Consider the following 25,224-nt stretch of genomic DNA (forward strand, 5'->3'; position numbering starts at 1 on the left):
TCTTGAGATATGCTTGGATAAGATCTTTTAAGAATGTATCCCTACTTTATCTGTATGTGTGATAGCCTAATACTTGTTTCCTGATTTACTACTCATTGCAGTCCTGTGAGTACTGATTCCTGCTCTCTCCACGGGCGAGAACCTCTAAGGTTTTATCCCCGCTCTGCCCCTGGTTTAGAATTTATTGAAGAATTCTTGTTCTATTCCTGAGTGGGAGCCAATAATCGTCTATCCTGCTTCATCACTGACTAACATCTTGTGAGGATTGATTCCTCTCTATCCCTGGGTGATATCCCCTGACCCTTGATCCCTGCTCTATCTTGTGTGAAATCCTCCAATCCGCTACCCCTGCTTCATAATTGGTTGAGATCTTAGAAGTATGAACATAGGCTGCATCTGTCAGTTTGCAAATGTCATATAACGCAGGACCCAATTTCCTTTCAAGTTCATTCTGATGGTTATTCCATCATCCTTTTATTCGTCATCGTAGCACAAACAGTTGAAATTTACAAGGGTGTTCATTCTCTTCACTTTCTTCATGCTTAGACATATCACAGTGTTTCAGGGTTCAACAAAAGGAAAACACAAGTGCTTGTTTTTAAACCTGCATGACTCCCAATAGTTTATTGATAATGTAGAGAGTGTGTCCTATTTGTGGACTTTCACACCATCGCATACTAACTGCTTCATGCTGTCTTCAATTAATCTCTTTCTTCATACAAAGATACAATGGATTTACAATAATCATAATTGTTGGAGGGAGGACCACCGGGGAGTCGGAGGGACTACTCCGGGCACCTTCCTACCGCCAAGTTATAGCCGAGCGCCGCTGAGAAGCCTCCTAGGAGAGGTCCTTCTCCTATAATCGTACTAGGCCCAGTAACACCACCACACAGGACTCCGTATCAGTTGCTTATCTTGGTTCTTTATATAAAAAGGAGTACGTTTCAATATTTACAATGGGATCGAGTGATCCGGTAAGAGTCTCAATGTTCTTGGAGGGATAGGGTAGCAGGACAGTCTTAGTACCAGTCAGGTACGGGAAGGCTCTGCGCCAGACCTTGGGTGCTGGTCTCAGAGCGGCTCGGACGTGGAGAGCCGCGACGGCGTCTGCAGGGCTCAGGTGGTAGTTCCGCTTGGGTCGAGCCGCGACACAGTCAGCAGGGCTCCGGTGGTAGGTCCGCTTCGGTCGAGCCGCGACGAGGTCAGCTGGGCTCTGATGGTCTGCTGCAACAAGGTCGGGCCGCGACGGCGTCAGCAGGGCCCCAAAGGCTCGTGAAGGTCTTGTAAGCACGATGGAGCCGCGACGTCGTCAGCAGGGCTCAGTAGGTAGGTTCAAGAAGAGTCTTTCTCCGTAGGGTCAGCCGCGATCCGATCAGCAGGGCTCTTGACTCCGGGATACAACTGTCATCTTGTTGTCGGGTCGCCCCAGATATAGGTCTTGAGCCCTTTGATGTCCGGACCCTTGCGCCCAGGAGGGCGGAGAGGCCGGGTAGGGCGCGGCCAGACGCCCAGCAGGAGAGGCGACGGTGTCTGCAGGGCTCGGGTGGTAGTTCCGCTTGGGTCGAGCCGCGACACAGTCAGCAGGGCTCCGATGGTAGGTCCGCTTCGGTCGAGCCGCAACGAGGTCAGCTGGGCTCTGATGGCAAGTTCAACAAGGTCGGGCCGCGACAGCGTCAGCAGGGCCCCAAAGGTTCGTGAAGGTCTTTTAAGCACGATGGAGCCGCGACGTCGTCAGCAGGGCTCAGAGTGTGGTTTCAGGATGAGTCTTTCTCCATAGGGTCAGCCGCGATCCGATCAGCAGGGCTCTTGACTCCGGGATACAACTGTCGTCTTGTTGCCGGGTCGCCCCAGATATAGGTCTGGAACCCTTTGATGTCCGGACCCTTGCGCCCAGGAGGGCGGAGAGGAAGGGTAGGGCGCGGCCAGACGCCCAGCAGGAGAGGCGCCAGGCCCCAGAGAGCTGTGGGGCGATCGCACCTAGGTGTGGAAGGACGGTTGGGGGTCCCATCGATGCTGCCCTCCGCCGGGAGTGGGAAGGGCTCACGTGGTATCCCCCGGGCCAGGGGTTGGCGCCTCGATGTCGGGCCTCGCTGGGACCGAGGCCGGGTAGAGCAGGGTCACGGAGGCGGTCACGTGGGGTGACGTGTAATCCAAGATGGAGGAGCCCCGAGGTGCATGGGACCTCGTGCGGCTGAGCGAGGGGGAACAGGACCACACCACGAGGCCAGCTCCAACTCGCGTCCCCCCCAGCTGAAGGCAGGGAGAGTCACCCATCTCCTTGGGGGTTCTCCTCGCCGAGGCGGAAGAATCGGGACAGGCCGTCAGCATTGGCGTGGTCGTTGCCGGGCCGGTGTTCCACGGTGAAGTCCATCCCTTGCAGCGAGATGGACCATCGCAACAGCTTGGGGTTCTCGCCCCGCATTTGCATGAGCCACCGCAAGGGTCGGTGGTCAGTCTGGACCCTGAAGTGGGTGCCGAAGAGGTAGGGCCGGACCTTCTTGAGAGCCCATACCACAGCAAAGGCCTCCCGCTCGATGGTGCTCCACCTCTGTTCTCGTGGCAGCAGTCGGCGGCTGATAAAGGCCACAGGTCGGTCGAGGCCCTCGGCGTCCATCTGGGAGAGGACCGCCCCGACCCCGTACTCTGATGCGTCGGTCTGCACCACAAATTCCTTGCTGTAGTCAGGGGCCTGGAGCACCGGGGCAGCACACATGGCCGCCTTGAGGGCTTCAAAAGCGGTCTGACAGCGGGGCGTCCAGTGCACCACCTTGGGCTGTTTCTTGGAAGTGAGCTCCGTAAGGGGGCCCACGATGCTGCCATAATCTTTCATAAATCGCCGGTAGTAGCCTGTGAGGCCTAAGAAGGCCCGGACAGCGGTCTGGGTTGCGGGGGGGCTCCCACGCCTGGATGGCATCGACCTTCAACTGGAGGGGCGCCACCTGGCCACTCCCCACCTGGTGGCCCAGATAGGTCACAGATCCTTGACCGATCTGGCACTTGCTGGCCTTAATTGTGAGCCCGGCCCTTTGAAGAGCGGCCAGGACTTCGCCGAGGTGTCCCAGGTGCGCGGCCCAATGGTCGCTGAAGACTGCAATGTCGTCGAGGTAGGCCGCGCTGAAGGTTTCTAGCCCGGCCAGGACCTTGTTTACCAGCCTCTGAAAGGTCGCTGGGGCGTTCTTCATACCGAAGGGCATCACCCGAAAGTGGTAGTGCCCATTGGGGGTGGAAAAGGCGGATCGTTCCTGGGCGCCGGGAGTGAGCTTGATCTGCCAGTACCCAGCGGTGAGATCAAAGGTGCTTAGGTAGCGGGCGGCCCCTAAGCGATCGATCAGCTCGTCTGCCCGGGGCAGGGGGTGGGCATCGGTCTTGGTGACTGCGTTCAGGCCCCGGTAGTCTACACAAAATCGGAGTTCTGGAGAAGTACCGGGGGCGGCGGCCTTCGGCACCAAGACCACCGGGCAGGCCCACGGGCTGTCTGAGGGCTCAATGACTCCGAGGGCGAGCATCTTGGCGACCTCGGTCTGTATGCAGGCCCGGACTCGGTCAGGTACTCGGTAGGCGCGATGTCGCACAGGGGGGCTGTCCCTGGTATCCACGTCGTGTACGCACCAGGGGGTCACCCCGGGCGTGAGAGAGAAGAGGGCAGCGAAGGGTTGCAGCAGCCTCCGGCAGTCATGGCGCTGTTCTGGGGTCAGCGTGTCGGAGAGGTGGACTCCCTCCAAGGAACCGTCTTGGCCCGAGGACCCCAGGAGGTCTGGCAGGGGCTCAGAGTCGCTTTCGCCCCCATCATCAGTAGCCAGCAGCAGGCTTAGTTCAGTTCGGGCAAAGTGGGGTTTGAGCCGGTTGGCGTGCAGGACCCGGAGGGGGTTCCTCGGGGACTCCATGTCGACTAGGTAGGTGACGGGGCTCTTCCTCTCAACCAACTTGAAGGGCCCGGCCCACTTGTCCTGCAGGGCGCAGGGGTCCACGGGTGACATGACCCAGACTTGCTGGCCTAGCTCGAACTCGATGGTCGAGGCATTTGCGTCATACCAGCGCTTCATGTCTTCTTGGCTGGCTTCGAGGTTGGCTTCTGCCAGGGCCCGGAACTTCCGAGTCTGGTTCCGCATGGTCAGGAGGTACCGGTAGACGTCGGGGGGGGGGGCATCTTGGATGTTCGCCTCCCAGCCCTCCTTGACCAGGCTGAGGGGCCCTCGGACGGGGTGCCCATACAATAGTTCGAAGGGGCTGAACCCAGGGATTTCTGTGGTACCTCTCGATAGGCGAACAGGAGGCAGGGCAGCAGGACATCCCACCTCCTTCGCAGGGGCTCTTCCAGACCCTTGATCATCCCTTTTAGGGTCCTGTTGAACCACTCGACCAGTCCGTTCCCCTGGGGGTGGTAAGGGGTAGTGAATCTGTAGGTGACCCCGCATTGTTGCCAGAGGGATTTCATGTATTTTGAAATAAAGTTCGTACCCCTGTCGCTCACCACCTCTCGGGGGAACCCCACCCTGGAGAAGATGCCCATCAGGGCCCGGCCCACCACTGGAGCTGTCACGGTGCGGAGTGGGATGGCCTCCGGGTATCGGGTGGTGTGGTAGACCAGTACCAGGATGAAGCGGTGTCCTAGGGCGGTTCGGGGGTCGAGGGGCCCCACGATGTCGATCCCCACTCGTGCGAACGGGGTGTGGACGGCTGGAAATGGTTGGAGGGGGGCTTTAACTCGACCCCCAGTTTTTCCGCTAGCCTGGCAGGTCTGGCAGGACCGGCAGTGGTGGTCCACGTCTCTCCGCATTCGGGGCCAATAGAAATGGGTCACTAGGCGGCTGTAAGTCTTGTCCCGCCCAAGGTGTCCGGCGAGGGGCACGTCATGCGCCAGGTTCAGGAGGAACTCCCGGAACCGGAGGGGAACCACCAACACCCGGCCGGCTCCCAGCTCGGTGACTTTCTGCTCGCTGTATAGTAAGCCATTGTCCCAATAGACCCAGTGGGTTCCCGTGGGGTCCCCCGAGGCCTGGGTGGCCGCTTGCTGTCGGGCCCCCTCGAGGGACGGGCAGGCCTTCTGTTCTTGCTGGAATTGTTCACGGGTGGGGCCCCCATCGTGGCGCCACTGAGCCAGCTCGGGGATCTCGCTGAGGGAGGCGGCCTCGTCGGGAGACAGTTCGGATGGCCCGGCCTCATCGTCGGGTTCCTCCGTGCCGGAGGAGGGTGATGGTTCTGGGCCCGTAGGCTGGTCGGTGGCCGTGGCAGCGGCGGGTTGGGCGGTCATGGACCGGGTGGTGGCGCAGGCCCACTCAGGCAGCCCTAGCATCCCCAGATGCTCTCGGCGCTCCACCTGGGCCCAGGGGGAGCTCTCTAGGTCGTTCCCCAGGAGGCAGTCCACGGGGGCGTCGTCGCGGACAGTCACTTTTAGGGTGCCGGACACTCCCGCCCACTCGAAGGGGATCCTGGCCATCCGGCACATGCTTTCGGTGTTGTCCGCGGTCCGGACAGGGCATAGGACATGTGGCAGGATTTGTTCGGGGGTCACTAGGTGGCAGCGGACAGCGGTCACGCTAACCCCAGTGTCCCGGAGGGCTTCGGCCCGTCGTCCGTTGATGGTGACCCACTGCTGGTACTTCTGGGTGTTGCTTGGGATGGCCGCTCGGGGCACCATTTCTCGGGAGCCCAGGCAGACGAGCGACATGGCCGCTGGTTCCCACTCGGGGGACCCGTCCTCGCGGCTTTCCTCCTCTTCTTCTCCTTCCCCCAGGGCAGCGGCGGCTATTTGTCGGGGAGGGGGCCCAGCGGTCCCGTTTCGTCGGTTCACGGGGTAGGCCGGGTCGCTCGCATAGTGGCCGGTCTGCTGGCAGCCGAAGCAGGTCACTGGTGGTCGGGGTCCCGGTCGGGCGATGGGGGTCCCCCTTTGGCCCAGGGTCGGGGACGTGTGGTTGGCGACTTGGCCTCGTGGCGGGCTTCTGGGCGGTCCGGCCGGGAATTCTCGGCTGCGGTGGGACCCCCCTCCTCCGCCCTGCTGGCGAGGAGGTCCCGTGGTACTCCGTTGGTAGTCCCCCATGGGGTTCCGGGGGACCCTTGTGTTGACCCATCGGTCTGCTTCGGCGGCGAGCTTCCGGGGCTCGGTCAATTTACTGTCTAGGAGGTGTTGCCTTAGTTCCACAAACCAGTTGTTGGCGAGGTGCTCCCAGACAATGAGGTCGAACAGTTCATTGTACGAGGTGACCTTGCTCCCTTTTATCCATCCTTCAAAGGCCCGGCTGAAGAAGTCTACGTACTCGACCCAGGTGGTACCGGGGAGCTTCTTGCAGTCCCGGAAGCGCTGCCGGTACATCTCGGCCGATAGTCCGTAGCGGGTGAGTAGGGCTTCCTTCATGTGATCGTAGGAGGTCATCACTGCGTCGGGGAGTTGCAGCAGGGTATCACGGCCCTCGCTGAGGAACCTCCCCCATAGGCCGGCACCCCAATCCTTCTGGGGTACCCGATGGGAGGTCATGGCTACCTCGTAGGCTCGGAACCACTGCTGGATGTCGTCGTTCTTGTAGTACACTTTGACGACATACTTGGGGATATGAACCTTTGGCTCGGTCAGTGGCAGAGCGTCCCGGGCCCCGGGGGGGCTGGTTTCCCCCGTTTTGGATTTCAGTTCGAGTTCTTTGAGGCTCCTCTCATGCTCGAGGGTTAGCCGTCTCTCTTCGAGTTCTCGATGCCATTTCTTTTTCTCGATTTCCTCTTGCAGCCGTAGTTGCTCCAGGGCTATTTTCTTCTCCGCCAGCTGGAGCTCGCCATCCAGCCGGAGTCGTGCGAGGTCCATTTCGTGTGCCCGGACCCTCTCTCGTTCTCTTATTTGTTTGTGGGATAGGCTTGCTTCGGGACTGCCTCGCCCCCCCATCTGTCGGGGTTGTGGTCGGCAGGTTTTCGTACCGGGCCGAGGTCCCTTCGGTGCGGGGTGGAGTGGCCTCGGCTTCGGCCCAGGCTTTCAGGGCTTTCTGCATTTCTTCCTTGGTGCCCAATCCTGTGGTTGGGATCCCTTTGTCCTTGCAGAATTGTTTTAGTTCTTTGTGGGTGTATTCTTCCAGTTTTTCCGGCTGGAAGGTTGCGGCCACGGTTGCTTCTTGGCCGTTCATGGTTCCCTTTTCTTTTTCCGTCTGGTTGGGTAGTGGGTGCGTTACTTGCTTGTACGATTGCGTCTGGCTCGGATCCCGTCGCTGGCCACCAAATGTTGGAGGGAGGACCACCGGGGAGTCGGAGGGACTACTCCGGGCACCTTCCTACCGCCAAGTTATAGCCGAGCGCCGCTGAGAAGCCTCCTAGGAGAGGTCCTTCTCCTATAATCGTACTAGGCCCAGTAACACCACCACACAGGACTCCGTATCAGTTGCTTATCTTGGTTCTTTATATAAAAAGGAGTAGGTTTCAATATTTACAATGGGATCGAGTGATCTGGTAAGAGTCTCAATGTTCTTGGAGGGATAGGGTAGCGGGACAGTCTTAGTACCAGTCAGGTACAGGAAGGCTCTGCGCCAGACCTTGGGTGCTGGTCTCAGAGCGGCTCGGACGTGGAGAGCCGCGACGGCGTCTGCAGGGCTCAGGTGGTAGTTCCACTTGGGTCGAGCCGCGACACAGTCAGCAGGGCTCCGATGGTAGGTCCGCTTCGGTCGAGCCGCGACGAGGTCAGCTGGGCTCTGATGGTCTGTTGCAACAAGGTCGGGCCGCGACGGCGTCAGCAGGGCCCCAAAGGTTCGTGAAGGTCTTGTAAGCACGATGGAGCCGCGACGTCGTCAGCAGGGCTCAGTAGGTAGGTTCAAGAAGAGTCTTTCTCCGTAGGGTCAGCCGCGATCCGATCAGCAGGGCTCTTGACTCCGGGATACAACTGTCATCTTGTTGTCGGGTCGCCCCAGATATAAGTCTTGAGCCCTTTGATGTCCGGACCCTTGCGCCCAGGAGGGCGGAGAGGCCGGGTAGGGCGCGGCCAGACGCCCAGCAGGAGAGGCGCCAGGCCCCAGAGAGCTGTGGGGCGATCGCACCTAGGTGTGGAAGGACGGTTGGGGGTCCCATCGATACTGCCCTCCGCCGGGAGTGGGAAGGGCTCACGTGGTAGCCCCCGGGCCAGGGGTTGGCGCCTCGATGTCGGGCCTCGCTGGGACCGAGGCCGGGTAGAGCAGGGTCACGGAGGTGGTCACGTGGGGTGACATGTAATCCAAGATGGAGGAGCCCCGAGGTGCATGGGACCTCGTGCGGTTGAGCGAGGGGGAACAGGACCACGCCACGAGGCCGGCTCCAACAATAATAGTAATGTTTCCCTTTTTAATACTGAACCCCCATTTATTAATAAATTCTAAATCTTCTCTCCCGAAATATTTTCTTGGATAATGGTGGAATTTGTCAGAGACCATATTTTCTTCAAACCCCCAATCAAAAATGTGATCATTTTTGCTAGTAATTAAGTCTATTCTCTTATACGTTTTCGATATCTCTCCAATTTATTCACATATATATGGATCTGCAGTGATTATAGACAGAAATGACAAATCTTTCTGTTGTCCAGTTTTATAAACAAATTGCTTCGAACACCACAGACGACGAATACTTGTTTCATGAAGCCATTACCTCATCGACTGCTATATATTTAATGAACAATTTACGTATTCCGTATGGAAACCTACTTAAGTCAGTTTTTTCTCAGCTAACCTGATTTACAAAGGTTTTGGTACTTGTTAGAAATGGGATTTCTGGTTGGCTAAGTTTTGCACCCAAGCCAGGCAGAAACCACCACTCTAGTCAGGACAAGGAAGTTACACTCCTAAAATAACCCCTGCTCACCCCCTTGGTAGCTTGGCACGAGCAGTCAGGCTTCTCCTAGAGGCAGTGTGTAACGCATTTGCACAAAACCAACAGTAATACAATCTAAGCACTACAAACGGACACCACACCAGTTTTAGAAAATATCCAATATTTTTATATAAACAAGACCAAATACCATAAATATCCACAATACAGTACTTCAGAAATAGTTACTTCTCAAAATGTCTTTAAGTTGCAAAATACGTTGAAAAACACAGTTCGTACGAGTCGGTAGCTGGGTCCGAGCCTACAGCGATGCTGAAAACAACAGAGCCGCGCAGTTCCAGCTGACCGTGTCGGTACGGCCAGCAACAGCAGGACAGATTCGTTCACAGTACCTTTCTTAGTGTGACCCACACGGCGGTGCGAGTCGGTCTTGTCGTCCGTCGCGGTTGCGATGCAAAGTGGAAGCGGTGCTCGGTGACGATCATCCAGACGGCGTCGGTTAGACCAAGGTGGGCGGTGCAGGGCGAGACGGTGCTCGATGCGATGCTGGCAGGTTGCGGTGCAGGTGACAAAGCTGGTCGTGGCGTCCGTCTCGGTTACTGTGCAAAGTGGAAGCGGTGCACGGTGCGGTGCCTCTCGATGCGGTGCGAGCAGCGGCTCGGTGACGATCGTCCAGACGGCGTTGGTGAGACCAAGGCGGGCGGTGCAGGGTGAGGCGGTGCTCGATGCGATGCTGGCAAGTTGCGATGCGAGCGACAGAGCTGGTTGGTGGGAAGTGACACTGGCCGAGACAGACAGCTGTGAGTGACGAGTCGGTCACGGGTTTTGAGCCAGCAGCGATCGTGTCGGTGAGCCCAGGCCAGCGAACTGAAGTGAGGCGATGCAGGTTGTGGTGTCTCTCGATGCGGTGCAGGCAGCGGCTCGGTGACGGAGTCGGTGTGACCAAGGCTTACGTTGCAGGGCGAGTTGGTGCGGCTTGCGGTGCCTTCAGGACACAAGGCCAGCAACGGAGTCGGTTGACAGAGTCGTTCGCGGTTCCCTCTTCTCTGTGACAACTGAAACAGCGGTTCCAGGAGCGGTACCCAGAGGTTGGTGAAGTCTTTGCAGTCCCTGAGACTTCTTAACAGGAGGCCAGCTCGGTTCAAGCCCTTGGAGATACTCAGCACAAGTAGAGAAAGTTCATTCCAGTCCTTTCACTGCCCAAGGCAGAAGCAGCAGCTGCAGACCAACCCAACAAAGCAGCAACACAGCAAAGGGGCAGTACTCCTCCTGGCAGCTCTTCAGGCTCTTCGTCTTGGCAGGTTCCTTGATTCCAGCGAGATCTAAAGTTCTGGGGTTTGGGTCCCCCTTTTTATCCTCAATTTCTCTTTGTCCTCTGGAGGCAGAGGGGCCTTTGCCTGGTCCAAACCAATTCTGGTCAGTCCTGGAGCACTTTGTTGACAAGTCTCCTTCCTTCCTTTCAGAGAGTAGGCCAGGGACATCAGACGCGCCACAGGAGGTGGAGCCAGCATTGTGGAGGGAAGGCACTGTCCTATTCAGGTCCTAGGTGCAACTCCTCCCACCCATCTACATGTAGATGTTGCTATTCAGCCCTGTGCTGACCCACCCTGTCTCCTGGAATCCCCAAGCCCCTGTCACTCACACTCCAGACAAGGAATACACAACCTAGCAAAGGCGGCTTGGATGGTCAGACATAAAAATACCTTTTTTCTAAAAGTGGTATTTTCAACCTCAGAATGTTAAAACCAACTTCACTAAAAGATGTATTTTGCCATTCTGAGTTCAGGCATACTAAATTCGAATTTCTGCCATGTTCCCTGGGTCAGTTAGGATTATAGGATGTAATATTCCAACTGCCCATTCTGGCCTATGGAGAACAGGTAACCTTGCAATAGTGAAAAACGAAGTTGGCTGTAATTCACTATCAGGACATGCCACACACACCAGGGCATGTCCTACCTTTCACATAAAATGCACCCTGCCCACAAGGGTACCTTGGGCCTACCTTAGGGGTGACTAACATGTAGAAAATGGAAGGTTTAGGGACTTGCAAGTGTGTGCACTTGCCAAGTCGACATGGCAGTCCCAGGCTGCGCACAGGCTCTGCAACGGCAGGCCAGAGTTACACTTTACGGGCTGTTTGCGTGAGTGGCACAATCCAGTGCTGCAGCCCACCAACAGCATTTGATCTATAGGCCCTGGCACTCGCAGTGCACTTTACTAAGGACTGACACATAGATCAAATAGGCCAATCATGGAAATACCAATCCATACACATTTTATACAGGAGCACTTGCACTTTCCCACTGGACAGCAGTGAGGAAAGTGCACAGAATCATTACACCAGCAAAAACAGAGTAAAAAACGGGAGGTCAGAAAGCAAAAAGTCTGGGGAAACACGCCAAAAGATGCCAAGTCTAACAGTGCTGTAGGTGTGCAAAAGAGGCATTTATGATTCTAAAATCCACATTCTGGTTGACAGAGTTACAATAAATCTAATTTTAGGATAAAGTGTACTTATGATGGTGGAACATCTGCCAATGAGGCAGATTTTATTGCATTGCATTGTATTGTAATTTGATTTACGTGGCGCTTAGTATCCCTTACAGGGTGTTAGGCAATTAGGACGCTACTCTCTACCATCTTTAAAAATGTAGGTTCTCACAAACATTGTGAAAAGCCATTTCCACCTTGAGAAGACTAGTAAATGCAGTGTAGGAAAAGACTGGAGTAAATGTGTTTTCCATAGATGGAATGTGAAGGGATCTTCTCCTCTCCCTATTTAATCTGAGCTTAGAAGAAGAGGTTCTCTGCAGGTAAAGATGTCTTCCATGTCGATTTAGAAGACAATTCTGATACTCCGATATGACATTGTACAAGCTCTCACCATCACATATGGACAGTGGAACCAGAGGTGACATGAGCACCAGACAAGGGGGAACTTGCACATGCTCCTGGAGTAGAGAAAGGAACAATTAAGCATGCCCTGGCAAAAGATAAGGGGCACTTAAACCTGCTCTGGCACCAGAAAAGGAAGCACTTACACATGCCCTGGCAGTAGAGAAGGGAACTTACACATTCAATGGCAGTAGAGAAGGGAGCACTTACACCTTCCCTGGCAGTATAGAAGGGGGCACTTACACCTTCCCTGTTAGTATAGAAGGGAACACTTACACCTTTCCTGGCAGTAGAGAAGGAAGCACTTACACGTTGTATGGCAGTAGAGAAGGGAGCATTTACACGTTCCCTGGCAGTGTAGAAGGGAGCACTTACACGTTCACTGGCAGTAGAGAAGGGAGCACTTACACGTTCCCTGGCAGTAGAGAAGGGAGCACTTACACCATCCCTGGCAGTATAGAAGGGAGCACCTACACCTTCCCTGGCAGTTTAGAAGGGAGCACTTACAACGTAAGGAGGAAAGAGCAGACTTATCGAGGTTCACTGTAAGGGACACATCTTGACAAAAGTGTGACTACAGGGGTCCCTGTACCCTTCTTCCATGGGACATAGAAGACCCAACATTGGAGTATTTGAAACTCAGACTAGTTAAGAGGTAGACACAGGCCACTCTTTCTCAGAAGCAAAGCTGAATGCATGGTTGCCATACTAGGATCCCGTATGCCCGTCCTGAAGAAAGCCATGTACTCAATTGAGCTAAAAGGTAGAAACATGTTGACGATAAACGTGGTGATGGGGTACTAAATCCCCTTATCTCCACAACTGATTTTAACACCAAGTGTCATGTCTAGCAAATACATTGTTTTTAGGATGCCACATTGGTTTTAAAACACTTAAATCACTGGCACATTCTTAGTTAGAAGTGCCTCCATGACCCCAGGTGAAGCCTGTTCTCCATCAAACTGGGTTTTTAGAGAGTGTGGTGATAATCTGTTACATTTCTGCATATGTCCAATACTTGTACTGAGTAGTGTTGGGAGGGATACATTTAAAAAGATTCTCAGGTAGCTTATTAGTGTACGTATAGCACTTACACTGTCCCTGCAAGTACAGAAGGGTGCACTTACTCCTTAACTGGCTGTAGAGAAAGGGGCACTTACACCTTCACTGGCAGTAGAGAAGGGAGCACTTACATCTTCCCTGGCAGTAGAGCAGGGAGCACTTACACCTATCCTGGCACTAGATAAAGAAGGAGATATATCTGCAATGACATGAGACAAGGGAGCACTTACAACTGCCCTGACAATAGAGAAAGAAGCACTTGCACCTGTCCTGGCACTAGAGAAGGAAGGACATACATTTGCACTGAGACGAGACAAGGGAGCACTTACACCTGCCCTGGCAGTAGAGATGGGAGCATTTACACCTTCCCTGGCAGTAGACAAGGGAGCACTTACACGTGCCCTGGCAGTAGAGAAGGGAGCATTTACACCTTCCCCAGCAGTAGACAAGGGAGCACTTACACGTGCCCTGGCAGTAGAGAAGGGAGCATGTACACCTTCCCTGGCAGTAGACAAGGGAGCACTTACACCTGCCCTGGCAGTAGAGAAGGGAGCATTTACACCGTCCCTGGTAGTAGACAAGGGAGCACTTACACCTGCCCTGGCAGTAGAGAAGGGAGCATTTACACCTTCCCTGGCAGTAGACAAGGGAGCACTTACACCTGCCCTGGCAGTAGAGAAGGGAGCATTTACACCTTCCCCGGCAGTAGACAAGGGAGCACTTACACGTGCCCTGGCAGTAGAGAAGGGAGCACTTACACCTTCACTGGCAGTACACAAGGGAGCACTTACACCTGCCCTGGCTGTAGAGACGGGAGCTATTACACCTGCTCTGGCAGTACAGAAGGGAGCATGTACACTGGTTCTAGCACCAGTGAAGGGGGGTGCACAATTCACCTGGCACAAGAGAGGGGCGCATTCAAGCCTGCGCTGGCACCAGAGAAGGGAGCATTGGAACCTGTCCTGGCACTAGAGATGGGAGCACTTAACCTGCCCTGGCATCAGATGAAGGAACATATAATCTTGCCTTGGCAGTAGAGGAGGGTAAAGGATGCCCTGGAGCCTAATGTTCCAGTGGAAATGGGAGCCAAGCGACTAATTTAAGTAGTGGTAGATACGCCATACAAGTATGCCATAGCCAGAAGGAATCACCGGTGTTCTTGGGTCCTTGTATTACAGAGCTGGGAATGATCATGAAGACCTTGAAGTTATATGACCCGGCCACCCACGACCATGAGGATGGTCATGCTCACACTGAAGATCACAACCATGTGCACGCCGATGGCCACGACCATTCGAGTGGCCATACCCATGAGGATGAACATGATCACGCCCATGACCACGCCCATGATGATGGCCATGAACATGACCATGAAGGCCATGAGCACAACACGGCTGCCGCACCAGCGCGCCACCAGCGCAGTGTCGACAGAGCAGAGGAGCCACATGCACACGAGCACAGCACAGACACGGTAAGAAGCCAGGAGCTGGTATGCTCTAAATTGTATGTTTCGACCCTGAAATGTCAAAGATATGAGTACTGTTGCAGGTCATGTTTAAAGTCTCAGGGCTCACTCATAAACTATTCCCTCCTCCTCTTTTCTGTACAACTTGGTGAAAATGATATTTGAACACATTCTGTCCATGGGACCATCTAATAATTAGTTGGTGTTGATTTTGTGACTCCATATTAAGTAGTGAGGGATATGTGTGACATGTTGTTAAATTAGTAAACCCCAGATTCAAGATATCAAATGCCCATCTACAACAAAAACAACAAACCACTGCACAAAACAAAACAGCTTCCTCACGATCCTAAAGACATTTTGAAGGTCACACCCCCTGACCCATGAACACAACCCCTCACTGCCCGAAAATACACCAGCTCCTTTCCCATTGCTGCACAATACTAAATGACCAGCATTGTGGTTTGATCCATAAGTTCCCTGTAGATTGTCCTGTGGCAGTCAGTGTTCCTGAGCAGTGGTATGTCTGACATTGTTGACTGGTGCCACTGTGCCACAATACAAGTGCACTCCAACTGGATAACCATGTTACTGCCTTTGTACAAAGGACATTCCAAGGACCAAGGGTGTCTTCAAAGCAAGGTAAAGGATTTGGAACTCTGCTGCTGTGCGGCACAAGTGATCTCACTCAATAAACTCAGTGTTCATTCAGGTGTTTTGCTATATCAGGAATTCTTTGCTTAGAGTAAAAGAGGGCAGTTAAAACAGAAAGACAAAACACCCTGTGTTCACACAAACACTCCTTAGTGGATCATTTCAAGTCAGCCGGGATGAACAGTGCATGTGCCTCTCGGGTGGCTCACGCCATCAAGGCAACCTCCATGCAAGCTTCAGTCGGCTGCTCCTTGCCCTGTTCAGGAGCCCGATGCTCCATGCAGGCTTCAGTCGGCTGCGCCTTGCCTTGTTCCGGATCCCGATGCTCCCTGCAGGTTTCAGTCGGCTGTGCCTTGCCCTGTTCTAGATCCTGATGCTCTGTGCAGGCTTCAATCAGCTGCGCCTTGCCCTGTTCAGGATCCCGATGATCCAGGCAGGTTTCAGTCGGCTGTGCCTTGCCCTGTTCTAGATCCTGATGCTCTGTGCAGGCTTCAATCAGCTGCGCCTTGCCCTGTTCAGGATCCCGATGATCCAGGCAGGTTTCAGTCGGCTGTGCCTTGCCCTGTTCTAGATCCTGATGCTCTGTGCAGGCTTCAATCAGCTGCGCCTTGCCCTGTTCAGGATCCCGATGATCCAGGCAGGTTTCAGTCGGCTGTGCCTTGCCCTGTTCTAGATCCTGATGCTCTGTGCAGGCTTCAATCAGCTGCGCCTTGCCCTGTTCAGGATCCCGATGATCCAGGCAGGTTTCAGTCGGCTGTGCCTTGCCCTGTTCTAGATCCTGATGCTCTGTGCAGGCTTCAATCAGCTGCGCCTTGCCCTGTTCAGGATCCCGATGATCCAGGCAGGTTTCAGTCGGCTGTGCCTTGCCCTGTTCTAGATCCTGATGCTCCGTGCAGGCTTCAATGAGCTGCGCCTTGCCCTGTTCAGGATCCCGATGCTCAGATCAGCTTCAGTCAGCTGCACCATCCCCTGTTCAGGATCCCAATGCTCCGTGCGGGCTTCAGTCAGCTGCGCCATGCCCTGTTCAGGATCCCAATGATCCAGGCAGGTTTCAGTCGGTTGCGCCTTGCCCTGTTCTAGATCCCGATGTTCCGTGCAGGCTTCAATCAGCTGCGCCTTGCCCTATTCAGGGTCCCTATGCTCCGTACATGCTTCAGTCGGCTGCGCCTTGCCCTGTTCTAGATCCCGATGCTCCGTGCAGGCTTCAATCAGCTGCGCCTTGCCCTATTCAGGGTCCCTATGCTCCGTACATGCTTCAGTCGGCTGCGCCTTGCCCTGTTCAGGATCCCGATGCTCTGTGCAGGCTTCAATCAGCTGCGCCTTGCCCTATTCAGGGTCCCTATGCTCCGTACATGCTTCAGTCGGCTGCGCCTTGCCCTGTTCAGGATCCCGATGCTCCGTGCGGGCTTCAGTCAGCTGTGCCATGCCCTGTTCAGGATCCCGATGCTCAGATCAGCTTCAGTCAGCTGCACCATCCCCTGTTCAGGATCCCGATGCTCCGTGCGGGCTTCAGTCGGCTGCACCTTGCCCTGTTCACGATCCCTATGCTCTGTGCAGGCTTCAGGCGGCTGCACCTTGCCCTGTTCAGGATCCCGATGCTCCAGGAAGGCTTATGCCGGCTGCACCTTGCCTTGTTCTGGTTCCCGATGCTCCCTGCAGGCTTCAGTCGGCTGCGCCTTGTCCTGTTCTAGATCCTTATGCTCCGTGCAGGCTTCAATCAGCTGCGCCTTGCCCTGTTCCGGATCCCGATGCTCCATGCAGGCTTCAGTCGGCTGCGCCTTGCCCTGTTCTGGGTCCCGATGCTCCGTACAGGATTCAGTCGGCTGTGCCTTGCACTGTTCAGGGTCCCGATGCCCCATACAGGCTTTAGTCAGCTGCATCTTGCCCTGTTCAGGATCCCAATGCTCCGTGCAGGCTTCAGTTGGCTGCGCCTTGCCCTGTTCAGGATCCCGATGCTCCATGCAGGATTCATAGGAAAAACAAAAACAGGAGTAGACCCGTTATCCCATTAGAGTCCGGGCAAGTATAGTAACAAAAAGACAATGTCTCAACTGGTTAATCATGTTTCACTCATCACTACACCCCCAGTGCTCACATGGTTGTTATGGTTACTGTAATTTAGTTGTGCTATGTACATCTATCTATAATTAACAACCCTTACACTTTCCTTGGTCTCCTTGTTTTTCCTGTTTGCTATGATTAATTCCAAAATCCTAACGGTCCCTCCACATGATTAACCAGTTGAGACATTGTCTTTTTGTTACCATGCAGGATTCAACCAGCAGCACCTTGCCCTGTTTTGGGACCCGATGCTCCATGCAGGCTTCAGTCGGCTGCACCTTGCCTTGTTCTGGATCCCAATGCTCCCTGCAGGCTTCAGTCGGTTGTGCCTTGCCCTGTTCTAGATCCCGATGCTCTGTGCAGGCTTCAATCAGCTGTGCCTTGCCATGTTCAGGATCCCAATGCTCCATGCAGGCTTCAGTCGGCTGCGCCTTGCCCTGTTCAGGATCCCGATGCTCCCTGCAGGCTTCAGTCGGCTGCGCCTTGCCCTGTTCTAGATCCCGATGCTCCGTGCAGGCTTCGATCAGCTGCGCCTTGCCCTGTTCTGGGTCCCGATGCTCCGTATAGGCTTCAGTCGGCTGTGCCTTGCACTGTTCAGGGTCCCGATGCTCCGTACAGGCTTTAGTCGGCTGAACCTTGCCCTGTTCAGGATCCTGATGCTCCGTGTAGGCTTCAGTCGGCTGCGCCTTTCCCTGTTCAGGAGCCATATGCTCCATGCAGGCTTCAGTCAGTGGCATCTTGTCCTGTTCTTGATCCTGATCCTCTGTGCAGGCTTCAGTCGGCTGCACCTTGCCCTGTTCAGGGTCCCGATGCTCTGTGCAGGCTTAAGCCAGCTGCGCGTTGCCCTGTTCAGGATCCCGATGCTCCATGCTGGCTTCAATCAGCAGCACCTTGCCCTGTTTGGGACCCGACGCTTCATGCAGGCTTCAGTCGGCTGTGGCTTGCCCTGTTCGGTATCCCGATGCTCTGTGCAGGCTTCAGTTGGCTGCACCTTGCCCTGTTCGGGGTCCCGATTCTCCGTACAGGCTTCAGTCAGCTGCGTCTTACCCTGTTCAGGATCCCAATGCTCCATGGAGGCTTCAGTCGTCTGCACCTTACCCAGTTCCGGGTCCCGATGCTCCGTGCAGGCTTCCATCAGCTGCACCTTACCCTTTTCAGGATCCCGATGCTCCATGCAGGCTTCAATCGGCTGCGCCATGCCCTGTTCAGTATCCTGATGCTCCGTGCAGGCTTCAATCAGCAGCACCTTACCCTGTTCAGGTTCCCGATGCTCCATGCAGGCTTCAGGCGGCTGCACCTTGCCCTGTTCAGGGTCCCTATGCTCCGTTCAGGCTTCAGGCGGCTGCACCTTGCCCTGTTCAGGGTCCCGATGCTCCGTGCAGGCTTCAGGCGGCTGCACCTTGCCCTGTTCAGGGTCCCGATGCTCCGTGCAGGCTTCAGTCGGCTGCACCTTGCCCTGTTCAGGGTCTCGATGCTCCGTGAAGGCTTCAGTCTGCTTCACCTTACCCTGTTCAGGGTCCCGGTGCTCCGTGCAGGCTTCAGTCGGCTGCACCTTGCCCTGTTCAGGGTCCCGAAGCTCCATGCAGGCTTCAGGCGGCTGCACCTTACCCTGTTCAGGGTCCCGATGCTCCGTGCAGGCTTCAGGCGGCTGCACCTTGCCCTGTTCAGGGTCCCGATGCTCCGTGCAGGCTTCAGGCGGCTGCACCTTGCCCTGTTCAGGGTCCCGATGCTCCGTGCAGGCTTCAGTCGGCTGCACCTTGCCCTGTTCAGGGTCTCGATGCTCCGTGAAGGCTTCAGTCTGCTTCACCTTGCCCTGTTCAGGGTCCCGGTGCTCCGTGCAGGCTTCAGTCGGCTGCACCTTACCCTGTTCAGGGTCCCTATGCTCCGTGCAGGCTTCTGGCGGCTGCACCTTGCCCTGTTCCGGGTCCCGATGCTCCGTGCAGGCTTCAGTCAGTGGTGCCTTGCCCTGTTCCGGGTTCCGTTGCTCCGTGCAGGCTTCATTCGGCGGTGCCTTGCCCTGTTCCGGGTCCTGATGCTCCGTGCAGGCTTCAGTCGGCGGCGCCCTGCCCTGTCCCGGGTCCCAATGCTCCGTGCAGGCTTCAGTCAGTGGTGCCTTGCCCTGTTCCGGGTCCCGATGCTCCGTGCAGGCTTCATTCAGCGGTGCCTTGCCCTGTTCCGGGTTCCGATGCTCCGTGCAGGCTTCATTCGGCGGTGACTTACCCTGTTCCGGGTCCCGATGCACCGTGCAGGCTTCAGCTGGCTGCGCATTGCCCTATTCAGGATCCTCCTGCAGATCACATCCCGGGGAATGCAGCTTGTTGATCTTTCACAGCAGATCTCAGCAGCCGGGCTTCCTCTGGGCTCCTAAATCTGCACCTGGCTGTGACAGAAAAAGTAGTGTCTTCTTCCTGGCAGATAAAATCAACACCCAGAGCACATGCCACAAAATCACATAATTAATGTAAACAATTAATGTACAATGGTTCTCTTGTTCTTTGTTTGTTGTTAATTTCTTGACTTCTTTTGCCCAGCCAGCACGTGTTTCGTCGTAAGGGGAGTTCCCTAGGACTTCTTCAGGGTTGTTTGCCTACAAATGTCTCTTAGTATATCCACCTCCAAGCCGGTTTTAATTCCGTCCTGGCCGGCCCTGGTATCACTCTAATCGAGCCTGTGCACAGAGGCCTCAGAAAATCCCTGGCAATGTGAGATTCAGAACCTGTTCTGTGACCCGGTGGGGCACATGTGTACGGTCATAGCGGTCGTAAGACGGCATGCATTTTCATGTGCAGTGAGTGTGTGATACATATATGGAACTAGGACTGAGTCTGTGATGACAGTCGAAGTACTGGAACCTATGGGATCCATTTTCAATAGCCCCTGGCTTGACATGGCACAAGGTGGCGGGTGGGCACAGATTCCCCAGACAGCGGAAGAGCACTGACTGTGTTTATGTGGCTGGAGGATGTAGACCCAGACATTGAAATGAAGACCGATAGAGGCGGGGCTGCCCTTGTAATTTACATGATGACCCTATTAGGAAACGGCTCCTGATTGATGTTTCTTGAGTGCTTCCGTTTGGAGGGTTGTAGGGATAAGGGGTCAGGCTGCAGTTGCAGTTGTTCAAGGTCAGGACGTTTCTAGGCTGGGCCTGTCTCTGATTACTGCTTTAGGAAGGCTGATTACAACCTGGTGCTGAAAACCCGTACTTCATTGTGCCCTTGTTTTGGATACTCCAGCCTGAAGCCACACTCATTGCGGTTTGCTGTGAGAGTCATCACCTTGCACAAAGGTTTTGTCTGAGAAGCAGCCAGAAAATGATAATTGAAAGAGACCCAACTCAAACCAGTTCTGAAACCTGTGACAGTGGATCCACATCCCCTGTCTGAAAAATGAGTATACGCGTTGATCCAAAGCATCTACTCTGTTCCAGCTTCCAGTCCTTCAAGACCAAGGAAGAGAATGCTTTGCAGATGCCTCATGGGCTGCAGTGTGACCAGGGCTGGCGTCTGCCTGATAGCCAGTCTCCCAGAGGGAAGGTGCCATCCCCTGAAGCCTGCAATGTCATTGGAATAGCTGAAGGTCTGCCTAGAACCTAGCAGCCGGCTTGCTCTCCTGAACAAGAAGGGGGAAGAGAGGGGAGGAGTGTGCCTGGCCCTGCAGGAGGAGGGACTGTTCAGAAGAAGCCCTTCATGCTCCTAGTGGGGGGAACTACCAGAGAACATGAGTGACTACAAGGAAGCAGAGCCAGGAGCAACCCATGTGTTGGAGGTCTACTGGACTTCCTGAGCACTTCTTACTGTGAGCCGCACCAAGACATTTATCATGTCCCAAGCACTGTGTGGGACTGCCAGTCTGCTGTATGAGTAGGAGACCGGTGCCAGCGCTTCGCGTCAGAGTTGGATTGCTCCATTGACAAGGCGGGAGCCCTACTCGGCCTGGAAGCGCTACTGCAGAAGACAACCACATGATCAAGACCTGTCAGGACGCTTCACAGCCCGACCCAGCACCCTATCTGCACCTACCTTGGGAGTCTGCTACTGCCAGGGCTGAGAGCTACCATGTGAGTAGTGCGCTGACATCTCACAGCTGCCAAGGGCAGAGCAAGGCAGCAACCGTGGCCCCTACAGCTGGAGAGATGCAGGAGTGAGATCACTTCACTCGTCTGTCCCGCCTCACCCAAACTGCAACCAAAGAATGCAGGTAACAGTGGGCCCTAAAACAGTGAGTACAACCAGAGACTGAGGAAACACACTGCTGGAAGATCTTCACACTGATCATGCTTGGACTCACTGCAGCAGGGTGAGCACTGCTGGATGCTGTTCTTCACACTGATCATGCTTGGACTCACCGCAGCAGGGTGAGCACTGCTGGATGCTGTTCTTCACACTGATCATGCTTGGACTCACTGCAGCAGGGTGAGCACTGCTGGAAGATCTTCACACTGATCATGCTTGGACTCACTGCAGCAGGGTGAGCACTGCTGGATGCTGTTCTTCACACTGATCATGCTTGGACTCACTGCAGCAGGGTGAGCACTGCTGGATGCTGTTCTTCACACTGATCATGCCTGAACTCACTGTAGCAGGGAGTGTGCACTGCTGGAAGATCTTCACACTGATCATGCTTGGACTCACTGCAGCAGGGTGAGCACTGCTGGATGCTGTTCTTCACACTGATCATGCTTGGACTCACCGCAGCAGGGTGAGCACTGCTGGATGCTGTTCTTCAGACTGATCATGCTTGGACTCACTGCAGCAGGGTGAGCACTGCTGGATGCTGTTCTTCACACTGATCATGCTTGGACTCACCGCAGCAGGGTGAGCACTGCTGGATGCTGTTCTTCACACTGATCATGCTTGGACTCACTGCAGCAGGGTGAGCACTGCTGGATGCTGTTCTTCACACTGATCATGCTTGGACTCACCGCAGCAGGGTGAGCACTGCTGGATGCTGTTCTTCACACTGATCATGCTTGGACTCACTGTAGCAGGGTGAGCACTGCTGGATGCTGTTCTTCACACTGATCATGCTTGGACTCACTGCAGCAGGGTGAGCACTGCTGAATGCTGTTCTTCACACTGATCATGCTTGGACTCACCGCAGCAGAGTGAGCACTGCTGGATGCTGTTCTTCACACTGATCATGCTTGGACTCACTGCAGCAGGGTGAGCACTGCTGGAAGATCTTCACACTGATCATGCTTGGACTCACCGCAGCAGGGTGAGCACTGCTGGATGCTGTTCTTCACACTGATCATGCTTGGACTCACTCAAGCAGGGTGAGTACTGCTGGGTGCTGTTCTTCACACTGATCATGCTTGGACTCACTGCAGCAGGGTGAGCACTGCTGGATGCTGTTCTTCACACTGATCATGCTTGGACTCACCGCAGCAGGGTGAGCACTGCTGGATGCTGTTCTTCACACTAATCATGCTTGGACTCACTGCAGCAGGGTGAGCACTGCTGGATGCTGTTCTTCACACTGATCATGCTTGGACTCACTGCAGCAGGGTGAGCACTGCTGGATGCTGTTCTTCACACTAATCATGCTTGGACTCACTGCAGCAGGGTGAGCACTGCTGGAAGATCTTCACACTGATCATGCTTGGACTCACTGCAGCAGGGTGAGCACTGCTGGATGCTGTTCTTCACACTGATCATGCTTGGACTCACCGCAGCAGGGTGAGCACTGCTGGATGCTGTTCTTCACACTGATCATGCTTGGACTCACTGCAGCAGGGTGAGCACTGCTGGAAGATCTTCACACTGATCATGCTTGGACTCACCGCAGCAGGGTGAGCACTGCTGGATGCTGTTCTTCACACTGATCATGCTTGGACTCACTGCAGCAGGGTGAGCACTGCTGGATGCTGTTCTTCACACTGATCATGCTTGGACTCACCGCAGCAGGGTGAGCACTGCTGAATGCTGTTCTTCACACTGATCATGCTTGGACTCACCGCAGCAGGGTGAGCACTGCTGGATGCTGTTCTTCACACTGATCATGCTTGGACTCACTGCAGCAGGGTGAGCACTGCTGGATGCTGTTCTTCACACTGATCATGCTTGGACTCACCGCAGCAGGGTGAGCACTGCTGGATGCTGTTCTTCACACTGATCATGCTTGAACTCACTGCAGCAGGGTGAGCACTGCTGGATGCTGTTCGTCACACTGATCATGCTTGGACTCACTGCAGCAGGGTGAGCACTGCTGGATGCTGTTCTTCACACTGATCATGCTTGGACTCACTGCAGCAGGGTGAGCACTGCTGGATGCTGTTCTTCACACTGATCATGCTTGGACTCACTGCAGCAGGGTGAGCACTGTTGGATGCTGTTCTTCACACTGATCATGCTTGGACTCACTGCAGCAGGGTGAGCACTGCTGAATGCTGTTCTTCACACTGATCATGCTTGGACTCACCGCAGCAGGGTGAGCACTGCTGGATGCTGTTCTTCACACTGATCATGCTTGGACTCACTGCAGCAGGGTGAGCACTGCTGGATGCTGTTCTTCACACTGATCATGCTTGGACTCACTGCAGCAGGGTGAGCACTGCTGGATGCTGTTCTTCACACTGATCATGCTTGGACTCACTGCAGCAGGGTGAGCACTGCTGGATGCTGTTCTTCACACTGATCATGCTTGGACTCACTGCAGCAGGGTGAGCACTGCTGGATGCTGTTCTTCACACTGATCATGCTTGAACTCACTGCAGCAGGGTGAGCACTGCTGGATGCTGTTCTTCACACTGATCATGCTTGGACTCACTGCAGCAGGGTGAGCACTGCTGGATGCTGTTCTTCACACTGATCATGCTTGGACTCACCGCAGCAGGGTGAGCACTGCTGGATGCTGTTCTTCAGACTGATCATGCTTGGACTCACTGCAGCAGGGTGAGCACTGCTGGATGCTGTTCTTCACACTGATCATGCTTGGACTCACCGCAGCAGGGTGAGCACTGCTGGATGCTGTTCTTCACACTGATCATGCTTGGACTCACTGCAGCAGGGTGAGCACTGCTGGATGCTGTTCTTCACACTGATCATGGTTAGGCTCACTGCAGCTCAGGGGGTCACTGCTTAATGCTTTCCCAGCCTGTGGTTGGATAGTACGTGGCTGGGAGGGATGGCTTCTGGTTGTTGCCCTTCACACTGACCGTGCTTGGACTCACTGCACTTATGGTGGTCACTGCTTGATTTTGCTCATCACAGTTGATATTCTGGGATTCACTGAAGCTGGGGCTGGGGGTCACAGCTGGTTGTTGCCCTACACACTCATGCTTGGACTCACTACAGCTGTCATGGTCACTGCTTGATTTTGTTCTTCCCAATCGAGATTCTTGGACTCACTGTGGCTGACGGTGGTCACTGCCTGATGTTCTGGGGTCCTGATGCTGGGTTCAATGCTGCTGCAAGTTGTTCTTCATGTTGACTATGCTTGGGTTACTTACACATAGAGTGATGACATGTCCTTCTGTTCTTCACAGGCATGTTTCAGCCCTACTAACATCCTGAAGATCTATGGCATCAGCAACACCACAGGGGTCTCACCCGCAGACTTCACGCGGCTCAGTCCAGCCCTGCTCCAGCAGCAACTCAGCGCGGCCTGCACCCAGGTGCACAAGGGCAACCCGTCTAGCAGCAAGCTGACCACTGCAGAGAGTGAGTGTACCCCCAGGTGCAAGGTCCCCAAACAAACCACAAGACTCTCCCTTCCAGATACCCACCCCTGCTCCTCACCAGAAGTTAGCTTTCCAGCTTTACAAGCTAGTTATCTGCTAGATAAGTCACACCTATTCTTCTAACTCCCTCGCTTCTAGAATTCCATCCACCTCTTTTCTCTTCCCCTTTCTCTTCACCCCTTTACATATTACCATGAGCTCACTTGCTCCATACTCTGTTGCACCTGGTAACTGTCTCAATCACACAAGACCTTAGCTCTGCAGGGAATCCAAGATCTGGAAATGGTATTCACATATCAAACTCCAGGGAATAACTATCACGGGAGCCCAAAAATCAAAAACATTGTGGTCCCCGGTTTCAGTCCTTCAAGGCGATGCATCTTCAGGGAATCCAGGGACCCGGTGATGCTCACTGCCATCCAAGACCTTCGCGTTTCAGAGAGCCCAGGTGGATCTCACTGGTTCACTCATGCATTTGAAGGCTTAGCAGCATCATCTGAGTCCAAGAACTGAATATGTTGATTATCCTCCAATCATCCAAGATTCCAGCTCTCCACAGCATCTGGGAAGCAGGTGTCCCATTGCTCATCGAAGACACCAGCTCTCCAGAGAGGTCAGGAAGCAGGTGTCC

The 25,224-nt window shown here is 54.7% G+C and overlaps 1 protein-coding gene across 1 annotated transcript in view; it reads left to right on the forward strand.

Annotated features, from left to right (window-relative positions):
- SLC39A4 (solute carrier family 39 member 4) overlaps positions 1-25,224 on the forward strand; it is a 122,459-nt gene that overhangs the window by 45,895 nt on the left and 51,340 nt on the right. The window contains exons 4-5 of the mRNA XM_085604355.1: positions 13,908-14,200; positions 24,399-24,573. Coding sequence (XP_085460481.1) covers positions 13,908-14,200; positions 24,399-24,573 — 468 coding nt within the window. The remainder of the gene's footprint in view (positions 1-13,907; positions 14,201-24,398; positions 24,574-25,224) is intronic.

The sequence above is a fragment of the Triturus cristatus genome, chromosome 5_1 (assembly GCF_964204655.1).
Source record: "Triturus cristatus chromosome 5_1, aTriCri1.1, whole genome shotgun sequence".
In the NCBI taxonomy this organism is placed as follows: domain Eukaryota; kingdom Metazoa; phylum Chordata; class Amphibia; order Caudata; family Salamandridae; genus Triturus; species Triturus cristatus.